The following is a 20092-nucleotide window of genomic DNA, read 5'->3' on the forward strand; positions in this document are numbered from 1 at the left end:
AGAATTTGATGTAGTGGCTGGTTTTCAGTTTAATAAGCAGAAGACTAAAGTGTTAACTAAAAATATGAGAATACAGGCTCAAATGAAATTAGAGAGCAAAACAGGGTTTAAAATTGAGAAAAAGGTTAAATACTTGGGTATTACTTTGTAAAATATGAACTGTATGTTATTTCACAATAATTATACTAAGACTCGGAACAAAATCAAAAGGGTTATGTTAAGATGGGACAACATTCAATTACTGTTGTTGGGAAGAATAGCTACAATCAAAATGAATGTTTTACATAGGATGTTATTCCTATTTCAGATAATTCCAGTATTGACAACTGAGGTGCCATTTAAGCAATGGCAGAAGGATATATCGAGATCTATATGGCAAGGCAAAAAAACCCAGGTTTCACTTACCGTAACTGTTGTTCATCTAGGTCTTCCGTGCAGGCACACATGGGACTGCGCATGCGCAGGCCTGCCAATTTCAGAGATTTTTCTAGCTCAATACCACCAGGGGGTGCCCTGACTCTCTGCACACATGCGCGACTGTTCTTCCCGCCAAAACCAGTGCCTAAGAGGTGGGGTGCCCCCAACATACCCTCAGTCCTCTTTCGCCACCGTGCTGCAAGGTAAAACCAAGAGTGTTAGCGTGGAAGGAGGGAGGGTATGTGTACCTGCACAGAAGACCTAGATGAACAACAATTACGGTAAGTCAAACCTGTTTTTCATCGACAGTCTTCCTATGCAATCCCACATGGGAGATTATAAAGCTTAATACTTGGGTGGAAGGCAGAAAAAAAGCTGTTATGAGAAGATCGATTGCAAAACCGCTGTGCCAACTGCCGTCTCCTTCCTGTCTAGGATGTCCAACGCGTAGTGCTTGACGAACATGTCAGCTGAGGCCCATGTTGCTGCTCTACAAAAAACTAGACTCAAAAGATCAACCAAGCTGTCAGTTTGAGTTTGTCTATTCTGTAGTGAAACAGTCCCTTCCAGGACAACAGGTCCGGTTCTGCTGGGAAGCTGAACATCTGTGTTTGTAGATGCAGCAGGATATGGAACCACGGTTGGCGCGGCCAGAAAGGGGTTATCAGAATGATTGACAGCTTGTCTAATTGAATCTTGCTGATCACTCTGGTTATCGGGGAATGAGGGAAACGTGTAGAAGAGGTGAACTGACCACTCGAATTGAAATGCATCCCCAAGAGACCCGTAGCCTAATCCCCCTCTGGAACAAAACTTGTGAGTCTTGCCATTTTCCTCGGAGGCAAAAAAGTCTACATCGGGAAAACCCCATCTGGAGAAAACAGGGTTTAGGTAAGTGACTTGAAGAGACCACTTGTGGTTGTGCCCGTGCAACCTGCTCAAGTGGTCTGCGAACACATTGTCTGTGCCTGGGATATGAACCGCCAGCAACCAGGTCGCGTGATCTATGGCCCAATTCCAAATTCTCACCACTTCACTGCACAGAGTCACAGACGTTGTGCCCCCTTGCTTGTTTATATAAAACATAGTTGTTGTTTTGTCCATGAGAATCTGGACAGTCTTGATCTTCACTGTATCTGCAAAGGAAACTAAGGCATAGAATACAGCCCTCAGTTTTACAAGGTTAATATGCTCTTGACTCTCAGATTCACCCCATACACCGTGGGTGTAAGCCCCTTCGCAATGAGCTCCCCAGCCCAGGTTAGAGGCATCCCTCGTAACAGACACCTGTGGCTGTTTACAACTAAAGTGAACACCTTGAAATAGGTTAGCATCTACCATCCACCATTCTAGGGAGCGCAAGATCCTCCTACGGACATTAAACCTCCTATGCTGAGGGTCCCTGTCTGAGGGAAAAACTGAGGTGAACCAAAGCTGTAGAGAGCGCATATGCAATCTTGCCAAGGGCACCACCGCAGTGGTAGATGCCACACAGCCTAACAAGGTCTGGAGGAACTGAGCTGACTGAAAACAGCACCTTTTAAGTCTTTTGATAACAGCCTTAATCTTGACCGCCCTCTCTTGGGGCAAGAATCCTGCATTCTGAATACCATCCAGAGTGGATCCTATAAACTGGATAATCTTAGAAGGGACAAGCTTGGACTTCTTTTGATTTACAAAGAGGCCCAGGCGAAGGCAAATGGTCAAAGACTTGTCTAGTTACTTCTTCAGCTGAGTTTCCAACCAGTAACCAATCATCCAGGTAGGGAAAAATACAGCACCCCTGGATCCTCAAATGGGCCACTATAATGGCCATACACTTAGAGAAAACCCGCAGGGCAGTGGATAAACCAAAAGGAAGGACCTATACTGAAAAACACGGTTACCATAGGAGAAATGAAGGAACTTCTTTTGTTCCGGAAATATAGAAATATGGAAATAGGCATCTTTCAAGTTCAGAACTGCGAGCCAAGCATTAGAAAGTAACAAGGTCAGGACTGCTTACACTTACGAACTCTAATACATTTGTTCAGATTACAAAGGTCCAGGATGGGTCAAAGGCCCCCATCCTTCTTGTCTACCATAAACAATTTTGAATAAAAGCCCAATAATTCGGCCTTAACAATAACTTCTCTCCATCCAGAGAATCAGATAAGGGAGAATCACTGAATTTACGTTGTTCAGCTCCAGTTTCCAACTCCGGATCTGACAGGTGCAGGGTCCATCTGGAGCCGGCATAAGAATGGGCCTTTATGGAAGGAGACCTAGATTCTCTTATATAAGGGAGGTCCAAGCAGTAAGAGCCTTGTCTGTAGCAGCGATATGGGACCTGTTCGTCATAAAGATGACGCTCTCTCGAATAGCTCCTGTAGGAGAAGGGGCTCACCCTGTGCTCTGAACGCCCGCTACATTCTCAGGATGACCGGGAAGACCAAGAGCCATGCGATAGGGATCTAGGACGTCCCATAGGAGTGGGAGGCTTCTCCATCAGAATGACATCTTCCTCCTGGCTACTTTTGGAATGAGGAGCACTGCGGGGTGATGACTGATATCCTGATCCTCTATGTCTCTTGGTGGGGGGTTCAGAACTGACATCCTCCAACTGCTCAGGAGGGTCTTGAGTCAAAATCACACTCTCCAAAATAGCTTTGTCCTGTTTTGAGGACTGATGCTTTCTCTTTTTCTTTTTCTTCTCTGGCTCAGAACGGACCAATCTCGGAACCAATGGTGAATCTGAGGGGGTCGGAGGCAGGGGAATCTCCTGGCTGTGAAGGTCGTTCCAGGGCGATTGAAGTTGATGGTGCGTCACTTCGGGGAGTCTTCAATGGGGCACCATCCCGAAAGCCTCGAGGGGATGGACCAATCACAGTCGACGTCAAGGTTGTTCGACTCCGAGGAGTCTTTGAGCCTGTCGGAACCGAGCCCAATACGGTGGGAGTCGGTTCCAATGCACTCCAGGCCGAGATCGAAGTCGAGTTCAGCTGTCTAGGCACCGAGTGGGTAGGAGAGGACTGTGAACGAAGTGTCTTCGAGCCGGTCGAGGCGGGACCTGCCTGGGGAGTGGAGGAACCAGGCGAGGCAGAAGATCATGCCTTAGCCAGTGGAGTCATAGCTTCCATAGCACGTTTCCACAAGGAAGCTTGTAAACATCCCGCCCGCTCTGATCTGGCCTTCAAGGTAAAGGCTCAACAATGCTTACATGCCTGCATGTTGTGGGTCTCGCCCAAACAGTAGAGGCAGCTCTAATGCTCATCGGACTTGGTCATCTTCCTGTTGCAGGACACAACGTTTGAAGAGTGCCGTTTCCAACATTTGCACCAGCGAAAGAGCTAACAACATCTCTCATCAGCGGCAAAAGAGGAACTGAGGGTATGTCGGGGGCGCCCCACCTCTTAGGCACCATTTTTGGCGGGAAGAACAGCTGCACATGCGTGCAGAGAGGCAGGGGTGCCCCCTGGTGGTATTGAGCTAGAAAAATCTCCAAAATCGGCAGGCCTGCATGTGCGCAGTCCAATATGGGACTGCACAGGAAGACCGTTGATGAACCAAAGGTTAAATTTAAGTTCTACAGGATGCAAAGGAAAGAGGAGGTTTGAGTCTACTAGATTTGAGATTATATTTTGCGCCTAATTGTCTGGTTTGGATGAAGGAATGGATTTTGTTAAAAAAATAAGACTATTGGACCTTGAAGGGCACAACTTAAGATTTGGGTGGCATGGATATCTATGATATGACAAAGCTAAGGTCAATACAGAGTTTAATAAACATTATGATTATGATTTAAACTAGACAAGAGATATTAAGACTTTGAGAAATCTAAAACTGAATTCGAAATTGCCCTCTGTACAAATGATGAACAAGTTATTTCTAAAATGTACAAGCTTTTGTTGAGCTTTGAGACAGAAGAAGAGCAAGAAAAAGAAGGGCTTTTTCAGTCCTGGCCCCAGCCTGGTGGAACGCTCTGTCAATGGAAACCCGGGCCCAGCGGGACATATTATCGTTCTGCCGGGCCTGTAAGACAGAGCTGTTCCGCCAGGCGTTTGGTGATTGAAGGGGGCGGTACCATGTCGGCCTCCCACCTTTGGGGTGGGGAAGGTTCTCCCCACCACTGCACCTTGTTAATTTGTTTTATTATTTGTATATTGATTTTAGTTTTTGTTTTTATCAATTTTAACTGTTCACCGCCCAGAGCCCCTGGGATGGGCGGTATATAAATTGAATAAATAAATAAATAAATGAATAAATGTATGATTAAATGGGCAAACAATTGTGGATATGACATATTAATGGAGCAATGGGAAAATATGTGGACAAGGAGGTTGAAATTTACATTAAACTCTAGTATTTTTTTAACAGAAGGTTTGTTTACAGTAGGTTTTTTTAAAAAAAAAATTAATACAAATTTAATACAAGAAATGATAAAACCGTACAGTACAAACAAGAAAGGGATTAAAACTAAGCCATAAAAGACATTATCAAAACCACTCTTGGCACATTGTTAAAAACCCAAGAATTACAATAAACAAGCATTTAAACTTTGTTGCATTTGGGGAATTACTTCTTTGGCATTTAAAACATCTAAAATTGGTTTCCATATTCATCGTATTCAAATAAAGGGACTGCCATATGCAAGTTCCCCCAAAACGGATTATGCATAATCCTACCCATCAAATATTGTTCCCAGATTTTCTGATACCATTTTTTTAGCAAAGGGCCTTTGAGGGATTTCCGATTCCCAGCAATGACCAGACGAGCAGAGACAACTAACATTGAAATAAGAGATCTGGTATTCCTATTTAACACAGAGTTGGGCCAAAAATCCAATAGGAAAAATTCTGGGGAGTATGGCAACGAAAGACCCATCATGTTGAGTATCTCTCTGTGAACCACTCTCCAAAATTCCTGAACAAAATGGCATTCCCACCACATATGTAGGGCCATGCCCTCCTGCTTGCAAGATCTTCAACACAGAGGGCTCAACAACCTGTTCATCTGATTCAATTTATGTGTTGTTAGATACCAACTGGACAGCAGCTTGTAAAATTGGAGTTTAATATTCCAACAACTAGATTTGTTGGAAGGGGAAGTCCATATATATTTCCAATCAGATTCTGAGATAACCCGTTTTAAAGAATCAGACCATTTTTTTTGGTATGGCAGAGGGTCTATGTATCACCCTTAATAATAATTTGTAAAGGGTTGAAATCCTATCCTGTTTACCATCTTCCCCATTCCAAATCATTTCCTCAAAAGGAGTTAGGGGCCAAAGCAAATCCTTGGACCTGATCAGCTTGGTGAACAGATGTTTCAGCTGAAGATATCTAAACCAAGATATCCTAATTCTGAACCTTTCTTCCACTATAGATTTTTCCAGAATTGTCCCATTTTCAATCCAATTAATAATCAACAATATCCTAGAGTCTTTCCATTCCCTAAATTCACTTAAATCCTTTCCTGGAGGGAACCCACTCTTGGTTAATGAAAGATGTTAGGGGAGAAATACCTGGCGCTAAGATTTTCCTATATTTATCCCAGGTTTTCAGCATGTTGTCTAATAGGGAGTTGGAAGAAGTCATAACTGGCCTGTTTTTAGCTGAGAACCAGATGGTTACTGGTAAGGAAAGTGGTGAAGAAAAGAAACTTTCTACAGAGATCCAGGCTTCTGCTGGGTTCAGTCTTAGAGCCTGAATCAATGGAGCCAAAGAAGAGGCAGCATGATATAAAGCCAAGTCTGGGACATTCAAACCACCTAAACCTGAGGGCTGACGTAATGTCCGGAAGCCAACTCTTGGTTTGCGACCAGACCAAAGAAACTCATTGAGAGCCCTTTGCCAAAGCTGTATTTTCCTTGGATGTATTTTAACCGGGAGGGATCGGAACAGAAACAGAAACTTAGGGAGAATAAGAGATCCTATGAGATCCTATCAAACCATGAGTAACTTTGTTTTTTCCATTTAGAAAATAGGATCAGCACGAATTTAAAAAGTTCATCGAAATTTACCCGAACGACATCATTCAAGCGTACGGGGATATAAACTCCTAGATATCTCATCTTATTAGTAACCCATTTGAATGTAAAGCGTGTTTGTAGCCTAGCTACTGAACTAAGAGTTACATTAATGGAAAGCAACTCTGATTTCGATTAACTGTTAAACCTGAAATCGAACTGAACAAGTGTAGGGTTTGCGAAATTGATTCTAAAGAGTCAACTGGTAGAGAGGTAAAAATTAAAATATCGTCAGCATACAGTGAAACCTTATGTTCTTTATCCCCCACCTTAATACCATGGATCCGAGGATTTTGCCTCAGGGCTTCTGCCAACAGCTCCACAGCAAGTGCAAAAAGGAGGGGGGAAAGCAGACAACCCTGATGGGTACCCCTATTTATATTAAATAAACCAGATTTCAGATTGTTTGCCTTAACTTGGGCTTGAGTGGACGAATAAAGAGCTTGCAGAGTACAAAGAAACCTTGGGCCAAATCCCATATGACGAAAAAGGGAAAGAAACTATGACTTTTCTATAGAATCAAAAGCTTTGGCCATATTGAGACTCAGTACAACTGCATCTAATTGTTGAGTATTACAAAAATTTATAATATTCATCGTCCATTAAGCTCTAGTATTAAGGAAAATTTCATAAGATGATGTATCATTGATATAAGACTCCTGAAAAAATTGGATAGAATGTACAAGGATGCTTCAAATCTATAAGAATTGCACTAACCTATTGACAACCCTGAGCTGTCACACGACCTTCTCTCGAATGTTATTTTATGTTTATATGTGTTGTTAATGTGTGTGTGTGTTTGTTTTTAAAATGTTGTGTTTATTTTTATGTTTACTGTTTACAGCTTTTATGTTACTGTTTATAACTTAAATAAAAATTCTTTTCAGAAAAATGGCCCCTCCAGCCCCCAGGAAATATTTCACCATAGGGCAGTGATGGCAAACCTTTTTGAGCCCAAGTCCCCAAACTGCAACACAAAACCAACTTATTTAAAAGTGCCAGCACTGCAATTAAACCTGAATGTTGGGGTTTTAGTTAAGACAAAACAACTCATACAGTTGTCCCAACTAATTAACCTCTCTCTCTCTCTCTCTCTCTCTCTCTCTCTCTCTCTCTCTCTCTCTCTCTCTCTCTCTCTCTCACTCACTCACTCACTCACTCACTCACTCACTCACTCACTCACTCACTCAAGAGCCACGACTGAAAGTAAAGCAAGTTAAATCAAAGCAGTTTGCCCTTCTTTAGACCAGCAGCTGGCAAGCACTCTCTCTCTCTCTCTCTCTCTCTCTCACTCACTCAAGAGCCACGACTGAAAGTAAAGCAAGTTAAATCAAAGCAGTTTGCTCTTCTTTAGACCAGCAGCTGGCAAGCACTCTCTCTCTCTCTCTCTCTCTCTCTCTCTCTCTCTCTCATAAAGCAAGTTAAATCAAAGCAGTTTGCCCTTCTTTAGACCAGCAGCTTGCAAGCACTCTCTCTCAAGAGCCACGACTGAAAGTAAAGCAAGTTAAATCAAAGCAGTTTGCCCTTCTTTAGACCAGCAGCTGGCAAGCACTCTCTCTCTCTCTCTCTCTCTCTCTCTCTCTCTCTGTCTCTCTCTCACTCACTCAAGAGCCACAACTGAAAGTAAAGCAAGTTAAATCAAAGCAGCTTACTCTTCTTTAGAAAGCCAGCCCCAGCAGCCGGGCTGCTGCCTCCGCTTCCTGCTGCTAAAGAGACAGGCAGCAGGGAGGCAGCGTTGAGGAAAAGGAATCAGGTGCGCAGGGCCAAAACTCATGTTACCTCTGCTCAGAACGCTGTTCCAGGCGTTCCCCTTCCAAATGAGCCCTGGAACTAGCGATCCGGCGACTTGGCTCACGTGCCCACAGAGAGGGCTCTGCATGCCAGCTGTGGCACGCGTGCCATAGGTTCGCCATTGCTGCCATAGGGAATAATGGAGCTGAATATATTTGGAATTCCAAATAAAATCCAAATCCTGTATCAGTATTTGTGGATCTGAATATTGGGAATACCAAATATATATAGTGCTCTGAATACCCAAATACAAATACCAATTTTTTTTAGTGCACATCCCTAATTATATGATTATGTTTAGAAGAAATAATTAAGTAATATTCTATGCACCAATGGCAACACATACTTGAACTGAAATTTGTGACTAGAAAAAATTTAGCAAGTGTGGTTTAAATGTTAAAAACAAAAAAATTCACATCTTTGTGCAAAAGTTTTTTATTGGAATAATACTTGTAACAATTTAAAAGTAATATATACTTCCCTTACATAGTTTAAATTTATGAAAAAACAAAACTACTAAAACTACATTACGAACTGCACACAATATGTCGTTGTGATTCTTGTCCATCCCTCTACTTCAACTGAATTTAACTCTATTCCTATGGCGGTTGCTGGAGAACATCAGTTTCACTGCATTAAACGTTAATACCACATCAACTTGGTGATTAAAATATCCCTTCCATCATGTAACAGGAGATAGAAATAACAACTTCAGCTTGGGTTTGGCATTGACCTACACAGTCAGCCAGTTGACATTATAACTTGAATTTTTAATTGGATCATTATATGCATGTAGTTCTGGTTTGATTCCTCGCTTCCCCCCTTTCTGTACAAATACATAAAAAATACATGTACTCTTTCACACAATTCCTACAGATAATCACTTAAAACACTGAACTGTCTAATACTGTCTTGACAAAAGCAACTATTTATGATTATTAATTTTATCATGGGGTGATTGTCGTGAGGATAATAACATACTTTCTAACTGCTCTGAGTGGGTGTTAAGTTGTCCTGAAGGGTGGTATATAAATCAAATGTGGTGGTGGTGGTGGTGGTGGTGGTGGTGGTGAAACAATGAATCTTTAGAAATAGAAAATCTTCTGTGGAAAAGCAAATAATCAGAAAAATCCCCATTACGCCCACCTACTTATTTTTCCCTTCCTCCGCCACCTCCTCATTCCTTTCCACAACCCCCATTCATCAGCACTGCCTGGTAGGCTCACATCCTCCCTATTTTGCCATCTCTCTCCCACCCCTCATTCACTCACCCACTGCTTCTGCCTCTTCCCCTCCTTTACACACCTACTGCTATCCCTCTCCTCATACTTGTTTGGCAGCTGCTTTCTTTGTCTCACTGGCTGAAGTGGTCACCAGCTGGTTTGCTGCCGCCACCTCCTCCCAGCATCTTCATTATCAATGCTCTACCCTTATCTTGTTCCTCTGGTGGTGGCTATGGCTGTCTGCGACATTTACATGGTTGTAAGACAACCCTAAAAATGGCAGCTGTGATCTCGTGACGAACAGAGGTCAGAGTGGGGCAGGTTTTGGAAAAAAAAAACCTTTTCTTTTTTATATTTTTCTGCAAATGTGGGGGCTACCCCAGGTTAGTTGGCAAATGTTTCCTGTGTGTCCTTGGGGTCTTATTCTCTGTGTTTTCAACCTGCACAGGGGCTAGTTTCAGAATTATATATAATGACAGCATTACTGAGCAACAGGTTGTATTTCACGGTTGTTTCACATGTAATTCACAAGTAAGCACACACACGTCTTTCATCAGGCTACCCACAGTCTCTTCTTCCTCCAAACTGTGTTTCCCCGTATTTCTTCTTTGCAAAGGAGAATGAGGGGCTTCATACAGCCCGCTGCTGCACTAACAGTACCATTGTAAGCAGCGATGTGCCTTTCTAAGAGCACTGAATTCAGAAGACTTAGAAGAGTATTTACTGTTTTAGGATGGTACTGTAAGTTACCATCCCGCCCTACTCCACCACCTTCTCACATTGATTCCAGACCAAGAAAAGCCAGAAGACTCCAGATGTACTGGAAAGCCCTTTCAACATCAGCTTTGCTTCCTAATACAGAATAAAAACACTTTATTGTGGAGCAAAAGATTGGACACTTTATACACAGGCTAGACCTTATTTTCACCCCGCAGGGGGGAAAAAACGTACTGAAATAAAGAATTCAGATAATAATCTGCTCCCTGGGAATTAAAACATATGAACCAACATAAATGCATCAGGTACAAATAAGATGTAATATGAACATAAAAGAAAATCAAATTATGTTGTTGTTCTTTAACGCTTTTATAAATGAGGGATACTTGATCTATAAAGTACTTCCCCAGATAAAACAGGTAAGCAATCAATATTGTAACAAACCAACAAATACCAAGATTTTATTTCACCTATAGAAAGGGTACCTATGCAAATATCTAAGCACATAAGAAGCTGCTACTCCTCACTCCACCAAACCGTACCTAACAGCTCACAAATGTTGACTGCATATAAGCTTCCCTTTGCAAAAGTGTTCTTTATCGAAGCTCTCTCCCTTTCACACATTTCAACCCAATTAGAGACAAGACAGATTAGTGCGAAAAAGCCAGTTAATTTTAGAAAATGTATGCACAAGAGTCAAATGTGTTTAATTATTTCAATATTTCTAGCATGTGACAGATTTATTTTTAAAAGGCAGTGAAATAATGCTTTAAAAAGTGAAATTAGAACCAGGAGATGAACCAGCAGAGATCTGTCTACTTGATTTTAACTATGCAACATTTATCTTTTTCATTCAAATTTCATATTAGGGTTTACAAATACATCACCGTAACTCCCAATTCTCAATCACTGCCAGTTTTTCCATGTGTGTATGTGTCCTCAAGTTGCTTCTGACTTACGGTGACCCTATGAATTAACAACCTCCAAAATGCCCTATCACTGACAGCCTTAATTAGGTCTTTCAGAATGAAGGCTTTATTGAGTCAACCCATCTCATGTTGGGTTTTCCTCTTTTTTCTACTGCCTTCCACTTTTCCTAGTATCACTGTCTTTTCCAGGGATACTTGTTTTCTCATGTGACCAAAGCATGATAGCTTCAGTTTCACCATTTTAGCTTCTAGGAAGAATTCAGGCTTGATTTGCTTGAACACACTTATTTGTCTTTTTGGCCATCCATGAATCCCGTTTCAAATGAATCCATTTTCTTCCTCTCAGCTTTCTTCATTGTCTAACTTTCCCATCCATATGTAGCAACAGGAAATACCGTAGTGTGGATTATCTTGATCTTGGCCCCCAGCAACACATCCTTATCTTTAAGGATCTTTTCTAGCTTCTTCACGGCTGTCTTCCAAGTCTCCTTCTGACTTCTTGGTTGCCATCTGCCTTTTGGTTGATGACTGGGCCAAGAAATAGAAAATCAATTTCTTCATTCTCAACCTTAAGATTGTGCAATTCCTCAGTAGTTATTACTTTTGTCTTCTTCATGGTCAGCTAGAATCCTGCTTTGGCACTTTCTCCATCTACACACACAGAATATTTTCAGCCTATATGGTGTTAACTAGCCAATCATTTCCGTTAAGCATGAATGAAGTCAAAATCCTATCACTATAAATGGGCAGAAAACATTTTCAAAATGTTTACACAGTCAGGAAGTTTTAAGCATGCAACCATTCTAGCAGTATATTGTCAATGTACAACTGGATAAATCTAGCATTTTAAATGAACCTGAATTAAGAAAAAAATCATTTTAAAAGAAGCAGAAGTATATTCAGTTAATAATACTTATTTATATCAAGCATTAGAAACATTTCATATACACAAATTCTTACAAGAAAAACCTTTTAAGATTGGCTCCAGATTACTAGACCCATTCTGTACCTAGACACAAGAGTTCAATGACACAGGATATGGGGAAGGTTAACAGCAAATATACTTGGGAAGTGCTCTAGATATACAGCTCACAGTAAAGGTGGCAAGGGAGACAGCCACAGAGACAGAATGGGAAAGAGGCATACAAAAATTAGGTTTTATTAACCAAAGAAACATACAAGGATCAGGAGGGGTGGGAATTAAGGAGCTAAAAGCAACGTGCTTAACCTTCATGTTCAAACATCTTTATCACCCTCCAGAAAGGCAAGGTGGCAGACATGAATAGCTGCTTCCTAAAAAAGATGGGGAAATATAAAGCACATCTGAGATTCTTTATACCAAGAATACTTCATTGTTTCACTCATCACTTCCAAGGCACATCCCATCCCTATTGCCTCCAACAGCTGTTAGCCAGCTCTTTTCTAAAATCCCAACAGTTAATTAGCAACAAAACACAGTAAACATGTACAGCCTGCCACGTTTAATTATACTGTAATTTTCTTAACTTAAAAAATAGCATTATTCAAATTTGTGTCTTTTTTTAAAAAAAGAAAGCAAATTGTTAGTTTAAAACATCTCTTACTTTGTTTCGTTGACAACTCTAGGACAGTTAAATTGCTTGAAATGTCCACCATACCTTTACAGGACATTAGTCAAGAAACAGCTTTGAAAAGATTCCCTGTCTTCTATTTGGCAAGGTGATAATACAGAAGTAGGAGACTACTCCAACTATTTTTCTATCACCTAGGCTTAAGAACTCATAGGAAGATGCTCCAATTTAAGATATTCTATTCCAGGAAATGCTTTTTGTTGGTTATTTAAAAACTCAGATTGTGTTTCATAAAATGGGAAATATTATAAATTCTTTGCCTATAAGGACCACATGTGTGCAAACATACACACACAATCTCATACAGAGATGGCTTCTTAACTACCAGCCTATCAAGATGATACTAGTTCTTGAACATTCTTCATTTTTTGTCCCCTCCTACTTACCCCATCTCTCTGTTCACAGTTGAGTACAACCAAGGACTCACTAGGGTATGGCTAGACTGCACCAAATACAAGTTTTTAAAATTTGCATAATATGATAGAAAAGCGACACATTTTCTTTGGGTCTAGGATCCAGCCCAAGCAATTAGGACTTAATTTTCACTCACCCCATAACAAACAAAAAACACAATACTTGGGGTGGGGTGGGGTGGGGTGGGGTGGGGGGTTATAATGATTTGTTTGTGTTCAGGCTCTTTAAAATGTTAATTCTTTAAAAAAGAAAACAGAATGAAAATACTAAGGAAGGTTTGGCATGCTGGTCGGTCAACCCATCAAAAACCAATCACTAAGTACTCAACCATTTCAAGATACCAAGAATAACACTGTGTCAGTGGCATTTTTATTACATTATGGTTTCATTTGGTATGAAAGGGCAAAGGTAAGGACTGTTTTATCTTGAGTCCATCCTTGGTAGCCAGGAGTAAACTTAGCAGTAAGCAAATCTTTTCCTACTAATGATCTGCCATAATTATACACATCTCCAAACAGACTTTTTAATAGTTGGATGTTGCTTTGGTTACTTAGAGAGACGTGAATCAGTTTCAGTTGTGAAATATGCATTCAACAGGTGTAGCCAAAAAAACTCATTCACAGCTTCCCTAGAACTCTGACTGCACCTACTAGGTAGAAAAAATAGTTAAGGCCAGGGCTTTTTTCCTGGGAAGAGGTGGTGGAACTCAAGACCACACAATGATGTCACTTTGGTTCAGCTGGAACAAGGGGGAGTTTTTAAAGTTTAAATCGCCCTCTGTGAGAATGGTCACATGGCCAGTGGCCCCGCCCCCTGATCTCCAGACAGAGGGGAGGTTAGATTGCAATCTAACCTCCTCTCTGTCTGGAGCTCAGGAGGCGGGGCCACCGGCCATGTGACCATTTTCAAGAGGGGCCGGAACTCCATTCCACTGTGTTCCTGCTGAAAAAAAGCCCTATAAACATAAAATTTCTACCAATCTTATGCAAAAATGTGAATTTACACTCAGAGTTAGAAAGTTACATCGTTGACTCAATACACAAGGATATTCTGAAGCAATGGCGGGTCAAAAGAACAAAACACCAGCAAGGATAGGTCAACAAAAATATCAATTTTTCAGATGTATCATGTTGAACAAATGAAAATAAAAGTGGCAAATTAGTAATGTCCGGGGTCTGAGTCCCAGCCCCCAGACTTGCTAGGAGGGAGCAGTGGGAGGCAACCAGGAGGCAGTGGCCCTACCACCCCAGCCAGCAACCAGGTCCAGAGCCTGCCCACTCCAGGGGGAAGGGGTAAAAGGCCAAAGCCTCAGAAGGCTGGGGGGAGCAGGGAGAGACCAGCCAGTCCCACCCTCCAGGGGGAAGAGAGGGGGCTAAGCAGGACAGAGGAAAAGTGCCAAGGCAGGGGGAATAGGGACCCAGCAGCAGCCCAAACAGAGCCGTTACCAGCCAAGGAGGAGAAGCAGCCACTACAGCCCAGAGCCACAGCCTGGCTCAGGAGGTGCTAGGAGCCAAGCCCCTCCAGCTGGAGCTGCCACAGGCATTCTGGGGGAGGAGATGGGTAGCCCCGCCCAGCATCAATGAGCAGGCAGCCCAGAAGCTGGCCAGGGAAATTCCTCGCAAGCAAGGCCAGGGAAGCTCAGCAGCGCAGAAGCCGGCTGGGGCAGCTCCTCGTGAGCAAGGACAGGCATGCTCAGCAGCACAGAAGCCGGCTGGGGCAGTTCCTCGTGAGCAAGGCCAGGCAAGCTCAGCAGTTCAAAGGCCTACTGGGGCAGCTCCTCGTGAGCAAGGCCAAGGAGACCTCAGCTGGGAATGGCTCGCATTCAACCCCACCCTGCCAGCAAGGCAAGGAAGCCAAGAAAGGATTAGTGGTAGGAGGAAAACACCTGAGGGAAGGCACAGCTGGGCCAAGTCAGGAGAGGGAACAAGCCTGGAAGGAGGGCAGGGTGGGGGAAGGAAACACTATAAAAGCAGGCTGAGAAGAGCTCTGGGGTGGTGGGTGTGAGTAAGGAGTGATAGTGGGGAGTTAGAGCAGAGCAGTGCGAGAGTGGAAGCTTGGAGGAGAGTTCTGGGAGGAGGAGATGATGGAGGGCGCAGAGGGAAAGCAGACCAGGTTGAGCAGGCCAGCGAGTGGGTTGAGAGGGAGCCAGGGTGAGGTATACCGCCCCTCCTTCCCCAGAGCGGGGTCCTGCAGCATCCCTGGTGCCCCTCTGATGTCAGGGCCGGCCCAGCCGGCGCCCCACCCAGCGGTGGCAGCGACAAGCCCTGACAAGTAATAACTACTGTCTGAAAGAGCAGAAGCATCCTCTGCATCATTTCCCTTCTAAGCAGGGGAAATTTAAAGCATGTCAACTCTGAATAAGTAAGAAATACAGCTATGACAAACTGTTAATTGTACAACAGACTTGTGCAGCATACAGAATGAAATTCAACATCAGGTATGAGATGGCCGCAGCTGACTTCTTGTTTGCTTGCCCAAGGTCCTAGGTTCATTACCTGGCACAACTAGTTAAAATTATCAGGTTAGAATGGTTAGGAAAGTACTAGGCCCATGAGTTCTACAATGTCTCCAATGGTCAGACTACATAAAAGAAAGTTTTGTCTGTATATTATCGTTATCAATAACATGAACATCAAATAATATAAACAGTTGCTGTGTAGATGCTAGGAAATAAGTGCACAATACAGTATCTTTTAATTTGATTAGAATCTGCTTCTGTTTGGCTAGAAACAGGCAATTCAAACTGAAGACAGCAGACAAAATTCACTGAACACCCAATGGCATTTCACAGACAATATACAGCAAGAAAACTATCATGACCTCACCTCCACCTCCCAAGCAGCAGCTTTTCATAGTCAGCATTCTATAAAGGGATCAAGGGACAGTGAAGGACCTTACAAGGAATAGGGGAGGGAATCAGTGCTCCCTTCCCAACCATTTGCTTGCATTTCCCTTACAGCACTGCCTGTCAGATTTGATAGGCATGGTATTAACACATTCCGAAAGAGAACCAGAGGACTAGAGATCCTTTTATGATGGTTATTATCCACCTGGCAAGGCCAAGAACATTTGAAGTGCCAAGAGCTTTGAGATGAGGCTACTTCGTGAAGATTTTTTTTTTAAAAAGCCTTCATTCAGAACCAAATTTCCTTGCTACGTAGCACTCAATTAACTGCCCCGTTTGCCTGACAAGTAGGGCACACGAAGTTTTGCACATCACTGCAATAATGGAGCTTGATTATATTCTTACTGGTTTTTAAAATTGATTTTCCATATAGCAACTACACAGGACTATAAGTTACTAATTAATAAACATTACACCAAAGAGGAAAAAACCCTCAAACGATCAGTACGTGACTGCATCACCATAAACAGCGAACCAAGTAACATAAATAACAAGTACCTTAAGATCAATGAATCAAATAGACCATCAGAAACAAGTGCCTTAAAGATCAATGAGTCAAATGGACTATAAAACATACATGATACAGTATCTTCAATAAGCCTAACATGAATTCTAACCCTCACAACAAAAAAAAGATCCAGGAAAATTTATCTAAATCTTCTCCAGCTACATAACTGTGCACCATTTTAAGAGAGTCCAAAAATAATTTGTTGGGGAGGGGAGACATTCAAACATAAGCATCTATATTGGCTCAAAGCGGACATCAGGTTGAACACCGTCTTCATGTTTAGTCTTCTAAAACACAATGAAAAAGTCCATTTAAAAAAAAAGTATTAGATTCTAAACTCTACTTAGAGAACATTTAAAGAAGTCATTTTGGTCAGATATGTAGTATTCCAAATTTTATGCAGCCATTTTGATATTATAGGTATATTTAGACGTTTCCATAAGATGCTATACATAATCTTACAGAAATTAACATAGTAAAATCATTTCAAGATCAACATCTAGAACTATATTTTTGAGAAGGCCTAATAGAACCACTTTCAGATTTCAAGGAATACTATATCCAGTTATATTATAGATTAGATTCAATACTGAACCCCAGAACCTCTGAATCTCAACAGAGTCCACTTAAAAATGATATAAATCTGTACAAGTAGATTGACACCTCCAACATGTATCAATTGGCATATCATAAATCTCAGGCAGTTTGTATGGAGTTAGATACCAGCCAAATAATATTTTGAAAAAAAAAAATTCTTTACTCTCTAGTCTCTACCAAAATTAATTTCTAGGATACTGCTTCCCAAACCCATTGCCATTCATGAATAAAGATTTCTTCTCCCAATATCCTTTCCAATTTTAACAAATAATTATTCAGTAGTGATAAATGATTCAAAATTAATGAACACAAATTCAAAGTCTTTCCAGGTGTCATTGCTAATGTGATTTCATAAGAGTTTTTTAAATGATGGTGCTGATATTTTTTATTATTACTTTCTGTTACTTTATACATACCTTCCTGTACTTAAATATCTAGATCACTAATAGGCTGGGAACTCCAGATATACTAGAGAAATTTGCAAAATCATTCTTTTCAGATAAAGATATTAATTGCCATCCAAGATTTTTTAAAAAAATTAATCCTATAACCCAAAACGTCTGAAAATAGGCCCAAAAGATGTAACAAGGCAGGCACTGAAATAAGGAAGCCAAATTAACAGGCACCAAATCAATACCACATTCCAAATCAATGGCAAACAGCAGCAGCAGCTATTCCTCCTTTTTAAAAATGAAAAGAGAAGCTAAAGATTTTTTTCCCTTTAATTCACATCCTAAACCCAAATTGAAGGGCTTCATCAGCTTTTTTGTCCAGCATCCTTACCTTGGATCAGACATGTACCTCAATATTCAATAAAAGAGGTCCAGTGTGTTTAATTCTTTGAAGTATTCAACCCAATATCACACTGTCGTATAACTATTAACTATATTAAATTACGTGAGGTTACAACAGAGTCAAGCCAGACTTTAATTCCATCTGAAAATGTCCAGTTAAAAATAAAGTATTATTCTCCATCAACCTTATCTTTGTCTTCCACAACATCTGCCAGAATGTCGTCTGGGTCCAGGATTCCCCCATCTGTGTATTCCAGATGGTGAATGTCCACCCAGTAAGCATGATCCTGCAAATGAAACAGAAGTACATTTTCACATTAGCTCATCATTTTTAGCACACAGACAACAACGTTACTAACTAAACTGCTTCATATTCTAACAATGAACATGAAGCGATTTAATCAAATTTTACTCACGAACAGGTTTGTTCAATATTCCAATTAATGGCTGACATGTTAATATACAGCTCTTGAATCTAAAATATTCACAATAGGCTTCAAGATCTTGGATGGGAACATTTAAAATTCAGTTTATCACATCTGTAAACTATTATAAATACCCGAGTGCTAAACAGACTTACTTGGAAGTAAGCACGAAGCTCAACAGTGCTACCTTCCAGTAAATGTATATAATATTGCAAAGTGGTTTTAGAAATACTGTAATTTACTGCAATCATCCACTGCGGTTTTAAGTTCAGTATTTAAATCTCACTTAGTCCAATATTTTGTTCTTACAACAAATAGTCTTTGGTAACCTCTCAAGCACTTTACACACAAAGAATTCTCTTTTACACGAGAGTTCATATTAGCTTCTTTACAGAAAGCACCAAACAATCTTCCAAAATAAGATTTCAACCAGAAAGAGAATACTTAAACAGCCATCTTCCTCCAATACATATCATATGGACCTCTTTGTTAAGGGAATAACCTCTTTTCTGGGAAGAGGGTTCTGGAAAGCTCTGGATTTTTTCAGGTAAGATTCAGATCAGGATGGACTGTATTTCAGATTTAAGCCAAATCCAAGAAGAGGGCTTAGACTACTCCATGGACACCTGTTTTGCCTGACTCTGGATTCTCTGCAACTACTTCCATTTTTACTATTAATTACTTGATCATTCAGTCCCCACCTGATCGTAACTGAAGACTCAGTTTTAAAGAATGTTAGTATGAGCAGACAGAGCTGTGCAGAGGGTGCCAGGAGCAGTATAGGCATCACAAATATGCACACAAATACAGTAACACACAACTCATGGAGTCTCTGGTATGTGCAACACAACCTTCACCAACTTCATAATAAATCACAGAGAACTAAGTAGATAATGCTTTTTCAGCTGAAATAATTTTCTAAACGCTACCATTTTTAACTCTGAGAAAGAGTATACAACCCACTCCCCTACTCATATTGTCAAATCTCATATAGTTAAAATACTATGTAGCTGCAGTCTCAGCCCATCGAGGCTGAGACTAACTCTCCTTAGGATTTCACTGTTAGTGTCTTAAAATGAAGGGCAAATTCAGAACTGAGAATGGTATTTTCCCTTTAACTCATTCTACTGCGTCTGAAGAATGTGATCTATTAATTCAAAATTGCCCACCTGTTCTGAAACTCTCAATTTAATGGATACTCGCCATGCTAAAGATTTCAGTCACTTTGGACTGAAGCCAATAATAGACACTATTGGAATCCATACAAACTTCTCTGTAGAAGGTAAGGTAGCCCTGTGCAAGCTCCAAGTCATTACTGACCTATGGGGGGACATCGCATCATGACGTTTTCTTGGCACTTTTTACAGGGTGGTTTGCCATTGCCTTCCCCAGTCATCTACACTTTACCCCCAGGAAACTGGGTACTCATTTTACCGACCTCGGAAGGATGGAAGGCTCAGTCAACCTTGAGCCGGCTACTTGAACCCGGCTTCTGCCAGGATCGAACTCAGATCATGAGCAGAGCTTGGGCTGCAGTACTGCCGCTTACCACTCTGCGCCACGGGGCTCTTTCTCTGTAGAAACCACCACAATAATACCTGTTCGACTGGAAATTCTTTTTACTTGAATTTTTTCCAAGATCCTTCATCAGTTTTCCTTTATGTTTAAAGAGTACTCTGCCCTACTTTCTTATTATAGCTTGGAATATTACTTGAGATTTCTATCCTACTTCCTTGATACAATGCAGGTAAAAAC

General features: G+C 41.2%; 1 protein-coding gene across 4 annotated transcripts in view; it reads right to left on the reverse strand.

The window, feature by feature from the left end:
* Positions 1-20092, reverse strand: part of PARD3B (par-3 family cell polarity regulator beta) — a 946974-nt gene that overhangs the window by 866361 nt on the left and 60521 nt on the right. For all 4 annotated transcript variants that reach the window (XM_054971073.1, XM_054971072.1, XM_054971071.1 and 1 more), the window contains exon 2: positions 18098-18199. In XM_054971073.1, coding sequence (XP_054827048.1) covers positions 18098-18199 — 102 coding nt within the window. The remainder of the gene's footprint in view (positions 1-18097; positions 18200-20092) is intronic.

Source organism: Eublepharis macularius, chromosome 2 (assembly GCF_028583425.1).
Source record: "Eublepharis macularius isolate TG4126 chromosome 2, MPM_Emac_v1.0, whole genome shotgun sequence".
NCBI classification, from domain to species: Eukaryota; Metazoa; Chordata; class Lepidosauria; order Squamata; family Eublepharidae; genus Eublepharis; species Eublepharis macularius.